Source organism: Chrysoperla carnea, chromosome 3, assembly GCF_905475395.1.
Source record: "Chrysoperla carnea chromosome 3, inChrCarn1.1, whole genome shotgun sequence".
NCBI lineage: Eukaryota > Metazoa > Arthropoda > Insecta > Neuroptera > Chrysopidae > Chrysoperla > Chrysoperla carnea.
Genome location: NC_058339.1, coordinates 25,402,821 through 25,423,982, shown reverse-complemented (window position 1 = coordinate 25,423,982; position 21,162 = coordinate 25,402,821). Strand labels below are relative to the sequence as shown.

At 29.0% G+C, this 21,162-nt stretch overlaps 1 protein-coding gene across 1 annotated transcript in view; it reads right to left on the bottom strand.

Moving 5' to 3' along the window:
- Positions 1 to 2,130: 2,130 nt before the first annotated feature.
- The window catches only part of LOC123295945, a 119,310-nt gene continuing 100,278 nt past the window's right edge, over positions 2,131 to 21,162 (bottom strand). The window contains exons 4-5 of the mRNA XM_044877407.1: positions 2,542 to 2,772; positions 2,131 to 2,478 (exon numbers count right to left, since the gene is read on the bottom strand). Coding sequence (XP_044733342.1) covers positions 2,357 to 2,478; positions 2,542 to 2,772 — 353 coding nt within the window. The 3' untranslated portion in view covers positions 2,131 to 2,356. The remainder of the gene's footprint in view (positions 2,479 to 2,541; positions 2,773 to 21,162) is intronic.

The window sequence follows — 21,162 nt, the reverse complement described above, 5'->3', positions numbered from 1 at the left end:
TGATTTTTTTTAATGACTATTTTCTACATGAGTATAAAATTTGAGCGCAATTTAATTTAAAATGAAATCGATTTAATTGCGACGGCAATTATGAGTATATTTAATTTACATTTGTTTTAAAATTGTATTAATTATTTAGGCCTCTTTTTAGATGGAGTTATTTTAGTTTTTGTTTTTTTTTATTAAATTAATACACACTTGTATCAAAATTGGTATTGCTAATTATTTATATAAGTGACATAGGTATCTATTATTATTAATTATAATTACGGTTGTATTAAAAAATGATTTCATTTTTTAGGTATTTAATATATTAATTTATTTTATGGTGTTTATATTTAGGTATATAAGGTGCTATTATTTATCTATGTTAATTTCTGACACAGTTATTAGTCAATTTTGATATCCATATTTGCATTCATAAAAAAAAAACTATAAACAGTCAATTTTTGATTGAATTATCGTAATTTTATAGTTTGTTAAAATAAACAGAAAGCGGTGCAATTTAACCGTCGATCTGTATTATTTTTATATTTATTTTTTTTATCACACAAATAACTAAAAATGCATACAACCCTGCAATTTTTGTGTGTTGGGACCCGCAGAACAATCGGGTGTCCTGGTCGTGCTCATGCATTAATCCAGCTCTGTATATTATATAAGATATGTTTTACAATGTTTATGGACCTTTTACTAAAAAAAATTGACAATAAATAGTTAAAATTATTAAAATTTAAGTTCCTCCCTTTTCATATTAAGATTGTCCATTCAAAATTTCAATACATTTGGCAAATTATATTTTGAGTAATAGGTCCGCAAAAATTGTAAAATTTTCGATTAAAATCCCAAAACATATCTAATTCGGAGGCTGATTTATATTGGCTCCTAAAAAATTATAATTCAGGCAATAAAGAACAAATAAAACCGATTTTTGGAAATATTTCCGGAAAGATGGATTTTTGCATGAACCTTCTATTTGTGGTTCAAAACAAAATCCCAATAGTCCCCAACGATCTGTAGGCCGCTACAAATGTTATCCGGAATCAAAGGTAACCAAATTCGATTTTCCGCGAATATTACAGTTCCTGTTTTTTTTTTTTTTGTAAGACTAACGGTTTTTAAGATAATTTGATGTTGATCGTCAAATCTTTTTACAATTTTTTGAATCAAATTTTCTTAAAAACCGTTAGTCTTACGAAAAAAAATAATGGTTTGTTTTTTGTAGGCAATTTCCTAATCTAGAAATTTAATAACAACAATTTTTGCGATAACAGTTAACGAAATATTCGTAAAAAATTGTATTTTGTGACCTTTGACCCCAGGTAACTTTTGTAGCGGCATACAGATCGATGGGAACTCTTGGGATTTTGTTTAGCACCACGAATAGAAGGGCCATGTAAACAACCAGCTTTCTGGACATTTTTCAAGTGAAATGTCTTTTTTCCCTGGATAATAAAAATAAAAATTTTATTATTATTTTATACACAAGGTCCTAAGTAATTTATACAGTTTTTTGTTTTGCATATTAGTTATTATTTTAACAGAACGGATACGATAATTCAAAAACCGTTAATTTAAAAACAGAATCTAATACTTGACTGTTTTTGAAACTTATATAAGTTCAAAATGTTATATAAGGAATTACCCTTCTTGAATTTCGCTTGATAAAAATAAATTTTATTTTTAAATTTGATTTTTTTGAAATGATTACGTTTCAACTAAAAAATGACCATCTATCAATTCGAGTAAGTATAATAATTACAATTTAACTAAACGCTTTTATTTCAGAAAAAGTAAATTTGTTTAAAATATTCAGTTCTGTATAATGAATACTTTTTAATTTATTATTTAACTATCTAAGTTTATTTATAATTATAAAAATGTATTATTTTTAAAAGGCTTTTATGGTATAATACATATTAATATTTCACTATAAAAGTTTACTCTGAATTACAATGGATGTTCGTTGTTTTAAATGATTTTTAAATTAATTGAAAATACATATCAAGCCATTCTTTTTCTTTACTTACACAAATTACAAAATCACATTTTGTGTTTAAATACTATAATAGTCCATTATTAAAAGTAATTCACAGTTTATGATAAATTTTTTTAATTTCTATTCTTCATACTCTGGTCACAAGTTCATTGAATCCACGTCAGATGTATCAACTGGCCAAGAAGATGATTCTTCTGACGATAATGAACCAGTCGGTGATACCGAACCACTAATTAACTGTGTTGTTGTTGATAATAAGTTGGGTCCCCCATTAAACGGTTGCAATGTAAGTTCATCGAGCAAATCATCTCGTAAAATGATACTTGTTGTTGGTGGGGGACTTGGTGTCCGCGTGGGTCAGGCGACCGTTACAACATGTTCTGGTTCTGGAGACCAACAATTATCAGACAACCAACATCCTATTACTACTGTTACAAGACCGATCGCCAATGCAAGCATTATGTAGACTTCAGCGTTCCCTTTAATAGATAAACTTTTTAAAATAAAGGCAAACAAAAAGATTTACCAGTCATATTACAAACCTAGTTGTTTTCTTATACCCAAAGGCGTTTTACTCTTCCACAATGCGTTAAAGATAGTAGGATCTCCTCGTTTCCACTCTCTATATCCAGAACGTGTACGTCTTACACCACCCACTCCACCTCCTGGACCTTTGTGTCCTGGTATTTTGGATCCACCTGGCCCAGGAGTACTTGGGGAGCCCGCTTGTGGTTGACCGTGTCCTCCGCCTTGAGGTGATGGTATTCCAGTTGCTATAGAAGATTAGAAAATCAAGACAATAAGAATATGTTTTCTTGGAACATTTGATATTAAACTTACCCATTAAAACAACGATTGTTAATATAATTGTGGCCGACACTAGCCAGCCCATTCCGTGCCGTCAGCAAGCTTGAAAACAGTCACGATTTGGGCGCATGACCTTTTGAAATCATCTGTATTCAAGCTAGAATGATTTTGATTTTGATAATTGATTCTGTAAGAAAATAAAACAAAATTATTATCCAAGATTATAACTATATTTCATAAGCTAATTGGGAATTATACATTTTGAATAGAAACTCAACAAATAATAAAATAAACTTTGAAATAAAATTGAAAGTTCATCCGTATAACTTTACCGCTTTACACAATTTTCATTTATCCTACTAGTGCAGATCTTACCACTTATAGAGAAGCTCTAGAGAGATTTGAGTGTGTGAAATCCGAGGACTGTATTTTGTCAATTGATTCTTGCTCAGATAAGCTTATAGATTAATATTCCCAATGTTGCCAGAAACTCTATTGGTCAATTTTGTATTTGAATTGCACACCGTGTGCAATTTGATCCAACTTGATAGGTAGGATAGCTTACATCTCAATATATAGTCGCAATATTATTTTATTGCAAACTATTTGTCTATTATTTTTGACTGGATTGAGTATTCAATAGATGGCGCTATGTTAAAAATACAAACGTTTCATATAAGCTACAATTACTGTTCCAACGCGTGGCCGGGTCTGCTAATTCGAGTATATGTATCTATGTGCTATAACACGTGCTTTATTATTCAAGTAGATTGGAGATTGTCTTGATAACAGTAAACTTCTACCGGAGAGGTTCAAAATAAAATATTCAAATATTTTATTATTGTATATTTCTTGGTTACGTTTGACGTAAATAGGTAAGATATACAAAGTTTTTATGTCTACTACAATCTTTCACAAAACATCCAAAAAGCATTTGTAGACTGCTTGAATCTGCGTGGGCATGCCTTTCATTTTTTTTTGGTCTCTTTAAATAGGTTCAGGTTTTTGTGTAGGTACATTCGTAATATAATACTTTCTCGGTGTATACTGGACCAAAAAAATGTGAAATCACATTAATCATAAAAATGTAAAACTAGGCTTGATACCATAACAAAATTTAAGAGTTAAATTAAAATTAATTAAAAAATGAAGAGTTTTTATGTATTTTCTATGGCGAGACTCAAGTCGTCACTTTTTAATTATCTTCTTTTCTATTTTTAATTGGAAGTTTTAAATGTTCATAATTTGTGCACAGCTAAAGCTTTTCAAAAGCTTAAGAGTATCTATATTAAAAAGTTTAAAAATACTTTTATAAAGTCAATCAAGTGATGTAATACAAAAAGTGAAAAGTGCATAAAAATCGCTTATTTTAAACATATAATAAACGTAATATCTTCGAATTATTCTACGGAAATATTTTTACCAATACGTCAGTTAGAAAATAAAGAAAATATAAAGTGAACTTAGAATGAAATGTGTTAACAAGATCACTCTGTATATAAAGAAAGATCATGTTGCGCAGAAATAAATAAATTAACTTGTCACAACATTTTTAAAAATACATTTTGATGACCATACTTTTAAATTATTCCAAATAAAATATGTCTGTTACCATAAATTTTTCTTTTTACGAGCATAGGGTTAGACAGGTGAATGTTGACATTTTCCGAGTTGAAAAAAAAAAGAATTTACATACTTATTTGAGTACGCTGACTTGAAAAGCATTTGACTATTACTGAATTTTATTTATATAAAAAAGAAAAAAAATTATTTAAAGACGTTCCCAAAAATTCACTTTCTTTAGGATCATCTTTAAATCGTGTATATCCATTCTCATTAATTTCCATTAATGACAGGGTAATACAAAGAGAGAAATTATGATCAAACCTAAGGTCAAAGTGAAGAAAAACTTTCGGTCATCCAGATTTGGACCAACTTTATTTCTTGTTTCCAAAACTTAAACTGCCAGCTCATTGAGTTTTTATGGTTTCTATAATATCTGTATTGAGTTTTCTTTCAAAATATTCGTTGAAAATATCACGATATTATACGTAAGTGCCAGCATTTTACTTAGTGGCTCTCTCTTGGGCATTTGTCGAAATAGTTATTTGAAACTCTGAAAGTGTTATTTATTAGTAATAGATATGATAATGGAATTGTAAGAAAGCTGTTTTTGTCGGTATACTTTTAGCAGTAGTGGCAATAGTGTATACACGTATGATGATGATATTGTATATAAAAAATGTTTTAAACAATAAATTCTTATTTGTTTTTATAAGCTTTTATTTAGTTTCACCTATCCCGTTGTCTGTCTGTAATCGGAAATGGACTTTTTAGATCATTTTATGATCGTCTATACCAAAATTTTGTTCGTAGCATCAATATTTTTAAGCATTACAAACTTGGAACTAAACTTTATATACTATGAAATATTTCATGTATGTTATAACTAACATGATAATTAAATATATGACAAATTCACATGACTTGAGTGAATATTCATATTTCCTATCTATTTGGTAAAGATTTATTAGATAAATATCTACATATTTATTGTCTATAAATTATCTATCCTATCATTACACTTGTATATATGCACAATGAATTAAATTTATTGATATACAAGAGTGATACCCACCCGCTTCGCTGGGTTTAAAAGTAAAGATTGTTATAGATTGCTCTTGCTTATCCCCTCTCTGTAACACTCGAAATAAAGGTAAGGATTGTTTTACACAGGTAAAATATATAAATGGTTTTCTATTTTTTTAAATGTATAATAGTCGTAATTATTCATTGAGTATATCAGAAAAGATGTCAAATGACAACTTTTATAGAAATCTGTAATTTAAGGTAATATCAAATTTAATTAATTTTAATTTTTTTTTTCTTTTTATTAATATATCTTTATAAATTACATCTCATGTGTTATTCTGAAGTATGAGCTATATTGCTGTACAGTTTCATTAAAAAGCATTCGCTGGTTTTAACGTGAAAGCGTAACAAACAAACAAACAAACATGCTTACTTTCGCATTTATAATATATATAGAGATTCAACATCACATAACAATACACAAATCTATACAATATATACTCAATGAATTATACCCTCAATGAGTTCTGAATCATTCTCCCTAATGAATCATCATTCTAATTACTAAGTACATTATCAAGTGTATTGGATATTTATGCTAACCTATTAGTTAACCTATAGTTATTTTGTTATTTAACTAACTAATAAATACAATAATGTACTGATCAATTAGTAGTAGTATGATCGGGATCTATATAATTTTAGTAACACAGGTAGGTGGGTAGCTTTTTTTCACGTTTATAAATGGTCAAATTACATGCAGAAAGGTAATAAAAACTCTACATCGTATTTCTACCAAAAAATTTATTTTGCAGCTTTAAGATTTCGTTAATAATCGTTTGTAATTTGGAAATTTCTTGTTTAATATTATTCAAATTGAAATGTTTATAAAAAGTTTGGGGGAATAAAACCACTCTAACATGTGCTAACTTAGCCCAGATCAACTAAGCATAACGCAATGCGTTGATTTTCGTAAATAGGTGTTGAGTTAGCGATAGTTGGATTTGTTTTTGGACACTCGTTTACAATCTGACGGAAATTAAAATCTTAAGTTGACATATACATTACGTCACTATATCTCATTTGAAAGTCCGGCGTAATACATCAATTTCGCCAAATTCGATTACCGTGTGAAGGGTTCTGCACCAACCGTTTATGTGGTCAGTTACCACAAGCGAAACGTTTCTTGTGTGTCGAGAACCTGCTTTTACACTACACAGGTTGGACCAATCTATTATGGCTACAACTAGTTTTGTAGTTAACCAATCAAAAAATAACTTAAACAAAAGTTGTCCGAGTTTGATAGAGGACATCATGTCATGACATCAGATAGGACTAATTGGTCCTCTTGGTCGCTGTAGATCCTGGAAGGTAAGAGTTAGAATAACACTTAATTCGAAAATTGTTTGATTTCAGAAAATATATCATTATTGTATTTATTCGAACACGTTAGTTATAGAAAAATATTTTAGCCAAAATTTGTCAAGGGCAATAGATGACATTCGACTTGACTTTCTTGACTCGTGTTCTTGACTTTGACATGAAATTCTAGTTGCAAGATCATTTGACTTGACTTATAATATGTACTATACTTGATTATCAGTTATGTATGTGTCACATGTTTGTATGTGTGATGTGATAAGGAAATCAACACTGACTATCCATGGTATTTCAACAATTAACTCAGTCAATTGTTTGTTTTCACTTGTTTAGTGTATTATTTTGTTACTTTCGTGGACATTAATTCTATTTGTAATATTGGGGACGACTAGGTATAATTAATCAATTTTCTAACATAATAAAAATAATCGAGTGAAAAATGTCTGGTACAGAAAAATTAACAAATTGTTTATGAATACAAAATATGCATACCAATCATTTGGAAAATGAATAATGGTGTAACACCTAGCTACAATTTATATAGAAAGAAAAATATAGGGCATTGATACTGATGGTGAATAGTGAGAGGAATAATTATATAAATAGGTGACCTGTTTTACAACTACATCAAATTGTTTGGTATGTACATATTTTTTTAAAACAACCTACTACATAATTCCATTAAAGTATTAGTCGCAGAAACAAAACACTAAAAACGGTCGAAAAGTTCGAAAAATTTGAACAGCAATTCGGATTTGAATACTGTTTTCGGCTTTCGATTCGTTAGAGCGTCAGGAAATTCTGTGATCTTAATTGATTTATAAGAAATTAGAAATATGCATACAAAATATGTATTAGTGATGAAAATGATTCCGAACTTGTTACTCGGGTGTCTTTGGGGTCGCTGAACACGAATATCGTGACAGAACCAGGTACCTGAGGTTACCTTTGAAAATGGTACATCGGAGATTAATTCTCTTGCGATATTCATGCTCAGCGACCCAAAAATCCCCGAACAAAAAGTTTGGACCGATTATATAACGAATTTCCTGAAAACTCAGAATACTTTTTACACCTCGGAGACCAATTCGATATTCGTGTTCACCGACTCCAAAAGCCCTCGTGTAACAATTTTGGAATCATTTTCATCACTATATTTACGTTTAATTTAAAATGCAATTATAAATTAGGTACATATTATTTATGCAAATTGAAAACCGCATTCTTACTGTTCAAATTTTTCGAGCTTCATTGCTTCGTTTCTGCGACTATATTGTAGGTACACAACATTCCTGTAAGTAAATTTGTAATATAAATTTGAGTACATGATTTATTTTACATGTTAACAATGTATTTTATTTTTAATAGCATCGGTATATACACTGATGCTCAAAATTAACACGGATAAAGTCATCAGGCGAGAAAACTTAGACTCAAGTAACTCTATCCATATAAATAAACTTACTGTCATCTATTGGTGAGTCGTTATACTATTATTTTTTTTAAAGTGCGAGATTAGGAGCAATTAATTGCCCTACCGACACTAAAACGTTAAAGATAGGTTTCAGTAGATGGTGTTGTTACACGATTAGTATGCAGTGGGTTTTTGGGACAAAAAACGATCTAGCTAGGTTTCATTTTTCAGGAAACTTTAATCTAGGAAACGGCTCCAACGATTTTCATGACATTAAGTACGCATGGGATTTCGGGGAGCGAAAAATCAATCTAGCTAGATTTCATTTAAAATAATTAACGAACAAAGCTCGGTCATCCAGGTACTAATATTTTATCTTACGTATCTATAATATGCAAATGGCTTCGACACATTGAACAGAATAGTGAACGTAATTCTTATTATACCTTTGAAATGAAATGCTCTAAATAAGAATCACTCAATAACACACACAATTAAGTTGCAGACGATAATAGTTAATAATTACAAAATGTAAAAAAAGAAAAGCCAGAACGAATAATTATAACGCCTTTATAATCTTCGACCAAAAGTTTACCATACTATGATGAATTCAATCATTCTAGTTCACTGGGTATTGTTCGCTGGTATAATATACATTACATTATATATTTCGCTGTAATTGTAATATTAAATAACATGTTTATACATTGAAAGTGAAATGAATCAAATGGTTTAGGAAGTAAGTTCCTATGTAATAATCCGACGCTTACTAAACAATGCACTCACTAAGCCTTCCTATGTAATAATCCGATCCTAACTAAACAATGACAAACATTTTTTTTGTGTGTGTACATATTGGAAATTTTGATAATAATTAGTACAATACTAGAAAATCACTTGAACTATAATTTATCCCCTGATCTTTTGGAACTATGTTCCTTATCGCAGGTTCTAGTTTGTTTTCTGTTTGGGGGGTAAAACCAAAAAAAATGCAACAAATAAAAACGACCCCAAAAAACGAAAATGTAGGTTACCTAGGAAACTAAAACGTTTTTAATCGATTCATCTAGCCATGAATTTTGAGAATATGCAAAAATATTTTACTATCTGCCAACTTGTATTTTTGTCCTAAATTTATGTTTTTTTATTAAAAAAAAATTGAATTGTGAGTTATCAGAAGTTAAAGATAATGGAGATAATTTAAAGTAAGTACAAGGAAATTTTATGTTATGTCATAATAAATATCTTGGTCAAGCCAAATGAAAGGAATGTACTCACATATTGGGTTGACTACTAAATCAGTATGTCTTTTTTAAACAAATATTACAATTAATTCATAAAGTATCTATAGAGTTAAAGTAGCTCTAATATTAAATTCTTTAAACAACAAAACAAGTATTTGACTTAGTAAATTTTCAGAAATACCAATGCACAGATATGCAAACAGTATCGTACAAGAAAAAATGAAAAGAAAATTTGACAAATGTTTGAAATTCGATAAACAAATTTGAGGAAAATGTCACACATTTTCAAAATCACACATGTTTTAGCGACATCGAACTCGTTCTAACTTTTCAGGTTCAATTAAAATTTTTTATTCAATGCCTGATGAAACTTAACTTTTATATTTTAAGGCATTGATTGTCGCATGGCAAAATGATTTTCCCAATTTTATAATCAAACGCGTTAACGGTATTTGAGGAACAAGGAAAAATATAAACGCAAAACAACAAATTTTTTATTATTTTTAGTATAAAACAATAGAGAAATGTGATTTAGCAAATAGCAATTAATCAAGAGCACGTGGAACGATGGATATTTTATTCAATTCTATAGAGGTCACCTTTAAAAGGATGTCACATATGATTGACTAACTATATATCACATACGGATATGTGTCAGCCATCTATATTTGTGGCATTATCTATTAATATTATGTATGTTATTATCGGTAAACCACAAACAGTATTGTCAATATTCCCATTAAATTTTTTTAATATATCGTGTAATAAATAAATTTATAGGATTCCGAAAACATTATAATCTATTACGAAACAATTCGAGATTTCAACTCGGGAAGACGTAGCAAAATAGTTTAGCCTTTAATGGTCACATCAATGAATGTTTTTACTCAGGAGTCCTCAATAACAGCACCGATTTTGATTCTTTTTTTCTCAAAATGACTCTTTTTGTATATTATTTAAAATCAGAAACATTTCATACAGGAGAAATAATCTGAATGGGGGAACGGCAACGTCCCGACTGATATGTCGACGCCCAGCCTAAATCACTAATGATAGAAATTTGAAATTTCGAGAGGATTTTTATTTTATACCGTAGGTGTCATTTTAGACTGGATTTTTCAGAAAGTGTTACAGAGCCTTGTAGGCATTCATAGTTGATTAATGACTGACACCGCTTTATTACAATTGTCATTGATAAATCTTTGTCATAAATTTTAATTTGTTTTATTTACATACATATTTATAACTCAATAAATTTTAATATATTTATTTTAAACATATTGAAGGAAAATCAAATTATTTACAAACTCAATTAGCCGGGGATTTTTTTAAAAAGCCACTACATTATTTTATTACCAATTGATTGAAATTAATGAGTTTGCACTGCATAAATAAAGGATCATATTTAAAAACTGAGATTTGAAACGTATTTCAAATCCAATTAGTTATTATCTATCTCCTTTAGACGGCTCAGATTGTAATCTTATGAAGAAAAGTTGACTTATAACATTATTGATTAATAAATAGTTAATTCATTTGAAAACTACTTAGTGAGTTACTAAACAAGTATGTACTAAAATGTAAAGACATGGAAAATTGTCTAAATTGCTTCAGGTAGACAAACAGCATTCTAACAAAAAATGTTTATACATAAATCAACTGCAAGTAATTGGCTTCGAATTCATTCTTTACTGAAGCAGAACAAGGAATCAGAACATAAAATAAAATTTGATATTTCTATTCAACCAGCATTGTTTCTTATATTGTTCGTTACAATGGTGGAATATAGATAAGAGAAGAGGTGTTAAACTTCTTTTTTTTTCTGGAGATTATTAAATATGTACCACTATATTAAATAAACAATTTACAAAAGAAAGAACCGAAAATTTACATAAAATAGCGAGTAAAATGGTAATTGTTTATAAACATCTCATAAAATATTTAGAAAACAATTTTTATTTTGTACTTTCATATCAAATATGGCAATGTTTCTTTCTGTTTAACGCCACAAAATGTTTATATAGGCTGTTATATAAGTCTTGTCACATTTTTAGAGAATAATTTGTTAATTCAAAATAAATTGAGTCTGGTGCGACTCTCGATGTCCACATGAAAACTTCCCCATATGATAAAAAGTTATAAAAAGGTCTTGTTAATATTTATAGATCATGTTTCGAACATGCTTTGCAGCTTCTGCTGGAACGATCATTATCTCCATAGATAAATGATGAGTTTCATCCACTTTTCAGATTCTGTTTATTGATTTTTTTTCCAGTTTTTTTATTATCATTAAAAAACTGTTCAACTAATCCTGTACAGTTCTTAAATACGCGATTACGCGTCGAATAAGCCCAGTCACGTGTTAATGTGATAACTGGTTCGCGAGATAATCGAGGCAAAAGAAACCGAACGAACATATGCACATACGTACACACACACTCAGACATCACATTGAAAAGGTTTGATTCGGATATTAAGGCCTTGAAACCGCGCAAATATGTAAAACTGGAGATTTTCAAAATAGGCCCCTTTGCATTTACTTCCTCTGGGAAGTTAATAAATCGAAAAATAGTCCTTTAAAAATTAAAATTGACAAAAAAAAATTGCAAACTGTCAAACTTTAAACTTTAATATTTAAAAATTTCGAGTTTCTTAAAACGAAGTTTTCTTTAGTCACCCTACGTGACATATGATAAACTCTCTGTATAGATTTAAATCCTTTATTGCGTAACAAACAGAATTCAGATTTTCAGGTTTCCAAAAATAGCATCGGGTTAAGATAAATATCTATAATATCCATAGAATATCTCGAATATCGATAGAATTGAATGACAATATTGAAAATTGATATTTTATTTTGGTGATAGTGTAAAATTATTAAGTTTTTGGTTCAAAGTATCAACTTGAAAGACTTATCCTCTCAGACATTTTTTGCTTTTATGTGCTACCTCTTCTTGGTTCCTCTAAAATGCGAGTTTATATCGAATTGTTAGTTATAAAAAGACAAATTGAAGCTTATAACAATGTTTTACGATTTATTTTCAAAAAAAACTAAATGACACAATCAAATTTCTAAACTACCAAGAACAAAAATTACATTTATTTGGTCTCAACTGTTTTAAAATCTCTGCGTTAGAATATTATGCGGAATATAAAATCAATGATGTATAAATTGCTCTCAGTGTTCAAGCTATTAATTACTTTACTCTTTTTTGTGTGTATATAAAGAGATAAAAATGTAAATAGTCTGGAAATGAAAATCAATTAGAAATTTATTTATTTATGTTTATGAATATAAAAAAAAAATCTTCTTTATTTGTAATTTGTAATATACAGGGTGTCACGTAAGTACCGCACGCTTCTGTAGAAAATAAAATTCTGAGACAATAGGATAGTTAGCTATTAATTAAAATAGGCAGCCAATCAGAAGTATTGTAATTTGTGACTAAAAATTAAAACTACTTTGATTCAGACTCAGACTGACTAATTTAGTTTTAATCTATCAACAATACTTAAACCTGTGTGGACCTATGGCATTCGGCTCTGGGGATGTGCTAGCAATAGTAATATCGAAATCTTGCATAGATTCCAATCATAAGTGTTGCGAACAATTAGTGATTGAACAAGTCTCGAAGTGACCACAGTGCGTGAAGAAATTGCGCGTTTCAGTGATAGATACCTGACACGCATTGATGCTCGAGCAGCATCCAAACTCTGAAGTGATCAAACTCTTGGACAAGTGTGACAGTGTGAACAGACTAAAGAGACAAAACGTGCTAGATTTAAAGTTTAGGTTTTAACAGTCAATGTGAACAGACTTAAAAGACAAAATGTGCTAGATTTAAAATTTAGTTTTATTTAACATTATCACTAGATTAAGGCTATTCATATACTTAGTTTAAGCATATAAAGGTGATCACCAGTGGGTAGATTACCGTTCAAGTTAACCTTTTAGTCACTAGATCTATTTATAGTTCTATTAAGAACTGATAATAGAAACTAGGAATTATACAAAAAAAAAAAAAAAAAAAAAATCTATCAAAAATCATTAATTAGTCAGCCTGAGTCGACTAATCGGGTCGAGTAGTTTTATTTTTTAGTTACAATGCTTCTAATTGGCTGTCAATTTTAAATAATAGCTAACTATCCGTTCATCGAATCAAAAAATGGAAGAGGAATTTTCGTCTTGGAATTTTATTTTCTACTTGGTGCAAAAAAAGCTTGCGGTACTCATAACACACCCTGTATAGGTACTCGTAATACAATCCTAAAGGTAAAGTAAATTATGTGGGTATAATAGTTTATCGAACCTTATAAACAAGTAAAACTAAAATTAGTCTTTGTGTAAAGGATTAATATACCAACTTTGATCTTTTACCCTCTATCCACTATCCAACGAAACGTAAATAACTAATAAACTTGATATAATGTGTTCAGTACTACTTCTATATTATTATTTAGTTCATAGTATATTTTATTGCTATTGATCAGATAAGTTCAGATACTTCATAAATTTCTATTCTTGCCGATTTGTAAGAGTAACTATAAGTGATTTGCCAATTTTTTAGTGTTTTATTATTATAAACGATGATATCTTCATCTATTACTAATAAAACCTCTTTAAAATTATTTGATACGTAATTGTGGGGAACTTTTTGGTGGAAAACTCAAACTTTTTTGAAAATGAAATTTTGCCTATGATACTCGCTTAGACATTGTAACTTTCTATAGGTCTAATCATTAAAGTAACCTGATTTTTATACTTTTTGAATCAAAATTAACCCATTCATTGAGTTTCATCAAATTCCTCAAATTCCATCGAAATTTTTTTTTGCTATTTTCTCGATTTTTTCAAAGGTACCCCTTAAAAAAATTGCAAAAATCGAAAAAAATTTTTTATCTCCAATTTCGATAAAATTTAGTATAAAAGGAAATTTTGACCCAAAAAGTACAAAAATCGGGTGCATTTGATAACATTCGAATAATTTTTGAGATACGGCCCAAAATCGATCCAAATATTGCGATATCACAGAAACTGTATACATCCAATCATTAAATTAACCTGATTTTTATAATTTTTGGATCAAAGTTACCCCATTCACCTAGTTTCATCAAATTACTAAACAAAATTTTTTTTTCTATTTTCTCGTTTTTTTCAAAGGGGTACGTACCCCTTAAAAAAATTGCAAGAAATCGAGAAATTTTTTTAATATCCAATTCCCATAAAAGTCAGTATATAAGATAATTTTGACCCAAAAAGTACAAAAAACGGGTGCATTTGTTGACTGGTCCAATAGTTTTTGAGATACGGACTAAAATCGATCCAAATATTGTGATATCTCAGAAACTATATCCATCCGCTTCGCGGGACAATTGCAATTTTAAATATAAAGACTATTTCGTTTTAAACTTTTGTGTGTGGTAGAGCAAAATTCAATTTTTTGGATATTTATGACGTTATAAAGTACGAAAAATATTTACGTTAAATTTCACTCATGTTTTTGGTTCGGGGTTAAAAATGGTTTAACTTAAAATCTCTAATTCGAGTACTATGAATGAAAACCGAAATTTTTAGATTTATATACAAACTTAGCAATACTTACTACATACAAATAAATAAATTTGATAATAGTTTTGAAACAAAGTCATTGAATTGAATTTGCGAGAATTCTTTTTTTTTTGTGTATAGGCTATAAAAGTGTACAAAACAGTAACAGTTATAAATAATATTTAAGACATGATTGTGTTACTTCATTCACAGTTCTAATAGGTTATAACATAGAAAAGTTTTTCAAGAAGTACCTATATCCATAAGCGTTATTAATCGTTTTTCATTATTGCAAATCAGCAACTGTATATTAATATATATAAGTCAACAGTAAATTGGCAAAGTTTTTGGTGTATTAGGTATACTCACTCGTATGTGTGGAAAATTGCTTCGTAATCAATAACAATGACCAACACTTTTGAAAACTAATAGTTCAATTTACTTACACAATATACGATAAGGGACTAGCCTCAGTTCCGCCTATTTATATAACTTTGCTCTTATAATGTATCCATTACTACTACATGCGTGCATATTGTTAAGAAATCGATATGTAACATAATATATATTTCATCTTTTTCAGTTATGATAAATGAGTAAGTTATTTGTTGGTGTTCCGTACCAACTGAATTCATTTTTTTATCATCATTTTGAAATCAAACGTACGTTGTGAAGAAAATGTTGTTTTAATAGCTTTTGATATATTAACACATTTTACCACAGAAAAAAATGAAAGCGAGATCAGAAACTTCAATGGATTAACGCACATAACGTTTTCCATTGAAGCAAATAAAAAAAAAGCAAGACAAATTACTCAGCAGCTACGAATTGAATCCGGATCCTTTATACAGGGTGGATCATTTTATTGTTTTATGGATAATAGCTGGTTTTGTAGTTTATCTTAACCAAAAGTTGCAGAGTTTGATGAGGGACATCATGTGCTGACATCAGATTGGACCTAGTTCTCTGGGTTGCTTTAATTATCAACTTAGATCCTCAAAGAAAAGAGATCGAATCAGAAAGTTTCATTTTTTACTTACGAGATTTTTCAAAAATCGTTAGCTTTCGGAAAAATATGCCATTATTGCATTTAATCGAAAGAAAACACGCTAGCTACAGAAAAATGCTTTAGCCAAAAGTTGTCAAGCGTAATAGAGGACATTCACCTGTGTCCATGACTTTGACCTGAAATTCTTGTTTCAAAGTCATTGTACCTTGATCTTCAAAGGACTTAAAAATATACCTGAGCTTAATAGTTATTAACACAGATGAATGGCCTTTATTTTCCTCGATATCTTTTGCCGTTTTCATATTCTAAGAGTAATGGCCAAGTTATAGGCTGTTATTGTTAAATATATTGATTAAAATTATCTTCATGAAAACGTTACAAAATCAGTTGCGTGGATTAGAAGCAGTAAGCGTATATTCGATCAAACACGGAGGGCGACGTTCTTTTATACATAGTATAAAAGAACGTCTCCTTATATCCATCTAAATCTCCATAGTATAAAAGAAAGACAATAAAATCTATCCACTGATAAAGCACATCCTCAAAGCTCTATTTCTCGATATAAATGTGCACCGAATTATCCTGCAAATTTTTTGTTTTTGTTTCCAAATGGTTTTGCAGATGTTCTTAAACCTTAACGTAAAATTGCGAGTTGAAAATAAGTCTGACAATCTTGTAAGGTAAAAGTATTAATTTTTCCAATCGTCATTATTATCTACTAGCTGACCCGGCGAACTTCGTACTGCCTAACAGTCGATTCATTTTTTTTTTATTACTCATTCTTTCCCGGAACCCCTCTACTAACACTCAAACTTTATGGTAGTTCAAATGGACTTTTAATTGTTATTACGAATTTTCGGTATGGGAACATAGAAATGTTTTCCTTTTAGACTTTTTTAGACAATTTTTTAAATTTTTGTCTTCGTAAGAACCATCCTCATACTTCAAGGAATATTATAAAAAAATAATTAGCGAAATCGGTTCAGCTCCTCTCGAGATTTTCGCTTAGCAACACATTCAGCGATTCATTTTTATATTATAGATATGCACGAAATTCATGTCATTATTTCTTCACGCCATGTTCGATTCACACTTGGATAATAATACCAGTGTTTATATTTACGTACGAACCGTACAGATTTCTGGTTCATGTTATCGATGCATTAACCAAACATATTTATATTAAATGAATTCTATACATTTCGTGTTGCCATTTTTGTCGTAACCTATTTTACTGTTGTCACAATTCCATACTTACCTATGTACTATCATATTGTTAGCACATAAAAAGATTCAATTTTTAACTTTGGAAAAAATGTTAAAAACATATTCAATAAATTTCATGTATCCAAAATATAAGGATTGTCTACTTCAAAAAACCTAAAACTGGAAGTAAGGAAATTTCCAGTTTTTGGAAGTGAGAAAATTTTATATTGATTTCTTCTATTCGCACCGTGTGTGAGTTTTATTGGAGGTGTTTCCATGGTAACGATACACTACTCTAATTATAGAATTGTATGGATGCATATATAATTGTATGGATCTCATTTATGACTTACATTGAAAATTTAATATTATTGTCTCACAAATTTAAATAAATAATTATGATAATTTACATTTGAAAAATAATGTTTGTACAATTTGATTTCTTATTTTCACAATTTTTAATGCATTAAGTTTAATTAATTAGTGTTTTTCAATAATTTTAATTTGACATTTCTATAACATTAACATGTAAAGAATTGCAAATTAGTCATAACAGCCTCCTTTATCGCCAAAATTTTTCACTGGAAGCGCTGGCATCGATTATATTGTCCCTACCATGACTACACACACAACGAATATAGGTATGTTATCTAAAAAATACGTATACTGAATTTGCAGGGCCTAAAAATATTAAAATTAATCGCGAACACTTGAATTTTTTCAATATTCCTGTAATTTACTCTGTAAGGTAAAATAAATATGGTCTTAAAATTTTCGAAATGGGTACAACTTCTAATTTCTTTTAGACCATTCGTATTGCGTCCAATAATCGATCAATAAACAAATTAACACATGTTGGTAATGCATGTAAACACACTTATATGGGTAAACAAAACGTTATAGGAAATTAAATATCGTTAATATCTGTTTCGAGTTGAGATATCGACACCGTCGTTTTCTTGGTTTTACTTATGAGAATCAGTAGAGAAATAATGAAATAATTTTGGTCAATGGTCAATCAAAATAAAAAATTCAAACGAAAAATATTTTTCGATTATGGAATAGGAGATTGTTATTGGTTGTCAAAAACATAAGTTATGGAGAAATATGAAGTATGAACGTTTCTAATGCCCTATTCTGGAATCTGATCACAAGTTTTAATTGTAAGCGTCAGGTGTTGACAACTTAGTATTCCTGTACTTTCCTCTGCAGACCACCCTGTAGAGCTAATTCTCTCATTTTTATTTTAGAAACTTGGATATTAAATTTGAGGTGATTCATACGAATTAATCCAAACATGAGATTCTTAAAACTGTCTATTTTGATTACGTTGATTATTACAAAGACTTTAACAAATAATCTAGAAAATTTTGTTGATACGAATTTTGAAAATGGACTAATAAGTCTAGTGAATTGTGAATCTCAATCATCTCCGTATACGAACAATTTAATCCAAAAATTAAGTACAAATTTAAAATTTACCTTCATTTTGGGAACTGTTTCTCGAAATGATTCAATTTTAATTGGTTACATTTTTATTATGGATAATAATTACACAAATTTTATTAAAAAATTTAACGAAATAAAATTTAAAAACTTTCGAGCGAAATATATTTTAATTTTCTACGATTCTAAAATAGATGCCACAAAATTACACGATTATTTTGAATATTTATTTGCAAGTCAAGTAACGAATATAGTAGCTGTGGATGCCGAAAATAATTGGTTTAATTATGTTCCGAATTATTGCAACAAAACAGTACAGAATGTCACCACAATGCAAAAATATGGCGAATTTCCAAAATTATTTTATAATTTAAATAAATGTCCACTTAATGTGTTAATCAAACTGTGGAAACCAAATGTTTTGGATCCAATTTGGTGGGATCCTATCACATTGGAATGTCAAGTTAATGACGGATATGAAATTAAATTAATTAAATTGATAGCAGAAAAGTTAAATTTTGATCTGAAGTTTTTTTTAAAGTTTAATAATAAATCGTCTGCCCGTGGTGAGACCTTTCATCACTTTGTTAACTCATCCAAATATGATATACTGCTTGGCGGAATTATACCACTCTCTAATAATTATCAAATTGTTGATCACAGCAGAGGATATTTATTTGATCAAATACTATGGTTTTGTCCTCAAGCACAGTTTCCACCTCGATGGAAAACCTTTTTTCGCATATTTGATGTTAAAGTTTGGATATTAATTTGTTCCGTATTTTTATGCGCCACACTTATTTTTTACACAATAAACAGAGAATTTTGGTTGAGTTTTTTAAAAACTTTATTATTACACATTGGACAGCCATTGTGGATTCGTAAATCAAAATATTTTTATTTAGTACTTCTGATCTCTTTTTATGGCCTTATTTTAAGTAGCACGTATCAAAGTAGTATTGTTAGTGCGTTAGCAAAACCATATTTAAATCAAGTATCAAATGTTGACGAAATGGTTTCAAGTTCGCGGCTAAAATATGGAGCACATAAAGGTCTAGTAGAGCGTATCGGAAGCAATCCGAACTGGCCGTACCCATATATTTTTATTCATTGTTATCAGTGTGTAACTTTTATGGAATGTCTAAAAAAGGCGTTAAAAAGTAAAAATTTTTGTTTTTTGAGTAATAAAATACGAGTTAATTTTGAAATGGCCAACAAAGGTGCTTCAAATCTTTACACTTTGGATGATACTTTCTTCTCATTTTACTTTGAATTAAATGTAAAGAAAAATCATCCAATTTTGGAACCGATAGATGACATGATTGGTCATTTTTCTGCCTTTGGTTTTATACGAAAATGGGTGCTTAATTTTGTAGAAAAACATAAAAATCACTTGGAATCAAAATTAATTGTTTTAACTTTACGTGATTTTCGATTATGTTTTATTCTTTTACTTTGTGGATACGGTTTAGGATTATTCATATTTTTTTATGAACTTCAGTCCAAAGGTCGCCGTAAATTATAAATTAACATTAAAAATCAGCCACGATTCATCTATTTTATTACATTTTTAAATTTCATTCTGCTATTTAGCTAATTTTGATATGGTCACATTTTCTCTTGAAATTTTCATAGCTCATCATCTCCTTAGCAATCAATGACAAAGCGGAAATTATAATAATCTTTATAATGATTTTATTCGATAAATTTCAACATGTGCTTATGTGAGGAGTAGAAAATAAATTTGAAACTCTATATTTTATGGCTATAGATTATATAAAAAACTAAGCATTGTATGAAAAAATGTTTCAAACAAAAGTCGTTATAAAATAAAACGATCTTCTAACACGGTGTAATATTTAATTACTTTATTCAAAATATATACTATTTCTATGAAAATCCGAATAACATTTTTCATAACTGCTCGGTATCATTATATACGCTCATAGATAAAGTATATACCTACTTATATAGATAAGATTTATATATAAGCATATACTTATATAGATAATAAGTATATACTTATATATATATAGTATTTATCAAGTGATTACTTATTATTTTAAATGTTTACAATTTTTATATCTAATTTTCTTTTTTGGGTCATTCAAATTTTTATTTGTATTATTATGTCAAACAATTGATCAATAAATTTCGAATTAACGCTAATGCAATATTTGTTATGTAAATATACCTACTTTGGATAAACGGTAACGATAAATGGTTTCAAACGATATCGTTTAAATATTTTCGATTTTAGGTATCAACACGCTCATTTTCTTCAACAACAAATGAAATAATTAAATTATTTTTCGAAAAAAAAGTGTTAAAAAATGGAAAGTATTTATCGATTATATACTTGGTGATTGTTATAGAATGCTTTTTCATAAATCATAGAATATTGGCCACGATTTCGTCAATTATGGAAAATGTAATAAGACGCTTGTGCGTTTTGTATTTTCCATGAAATATCAGTGTCCAAAGATTTAAATTCCAAAATCTAAGGCATAATAATTT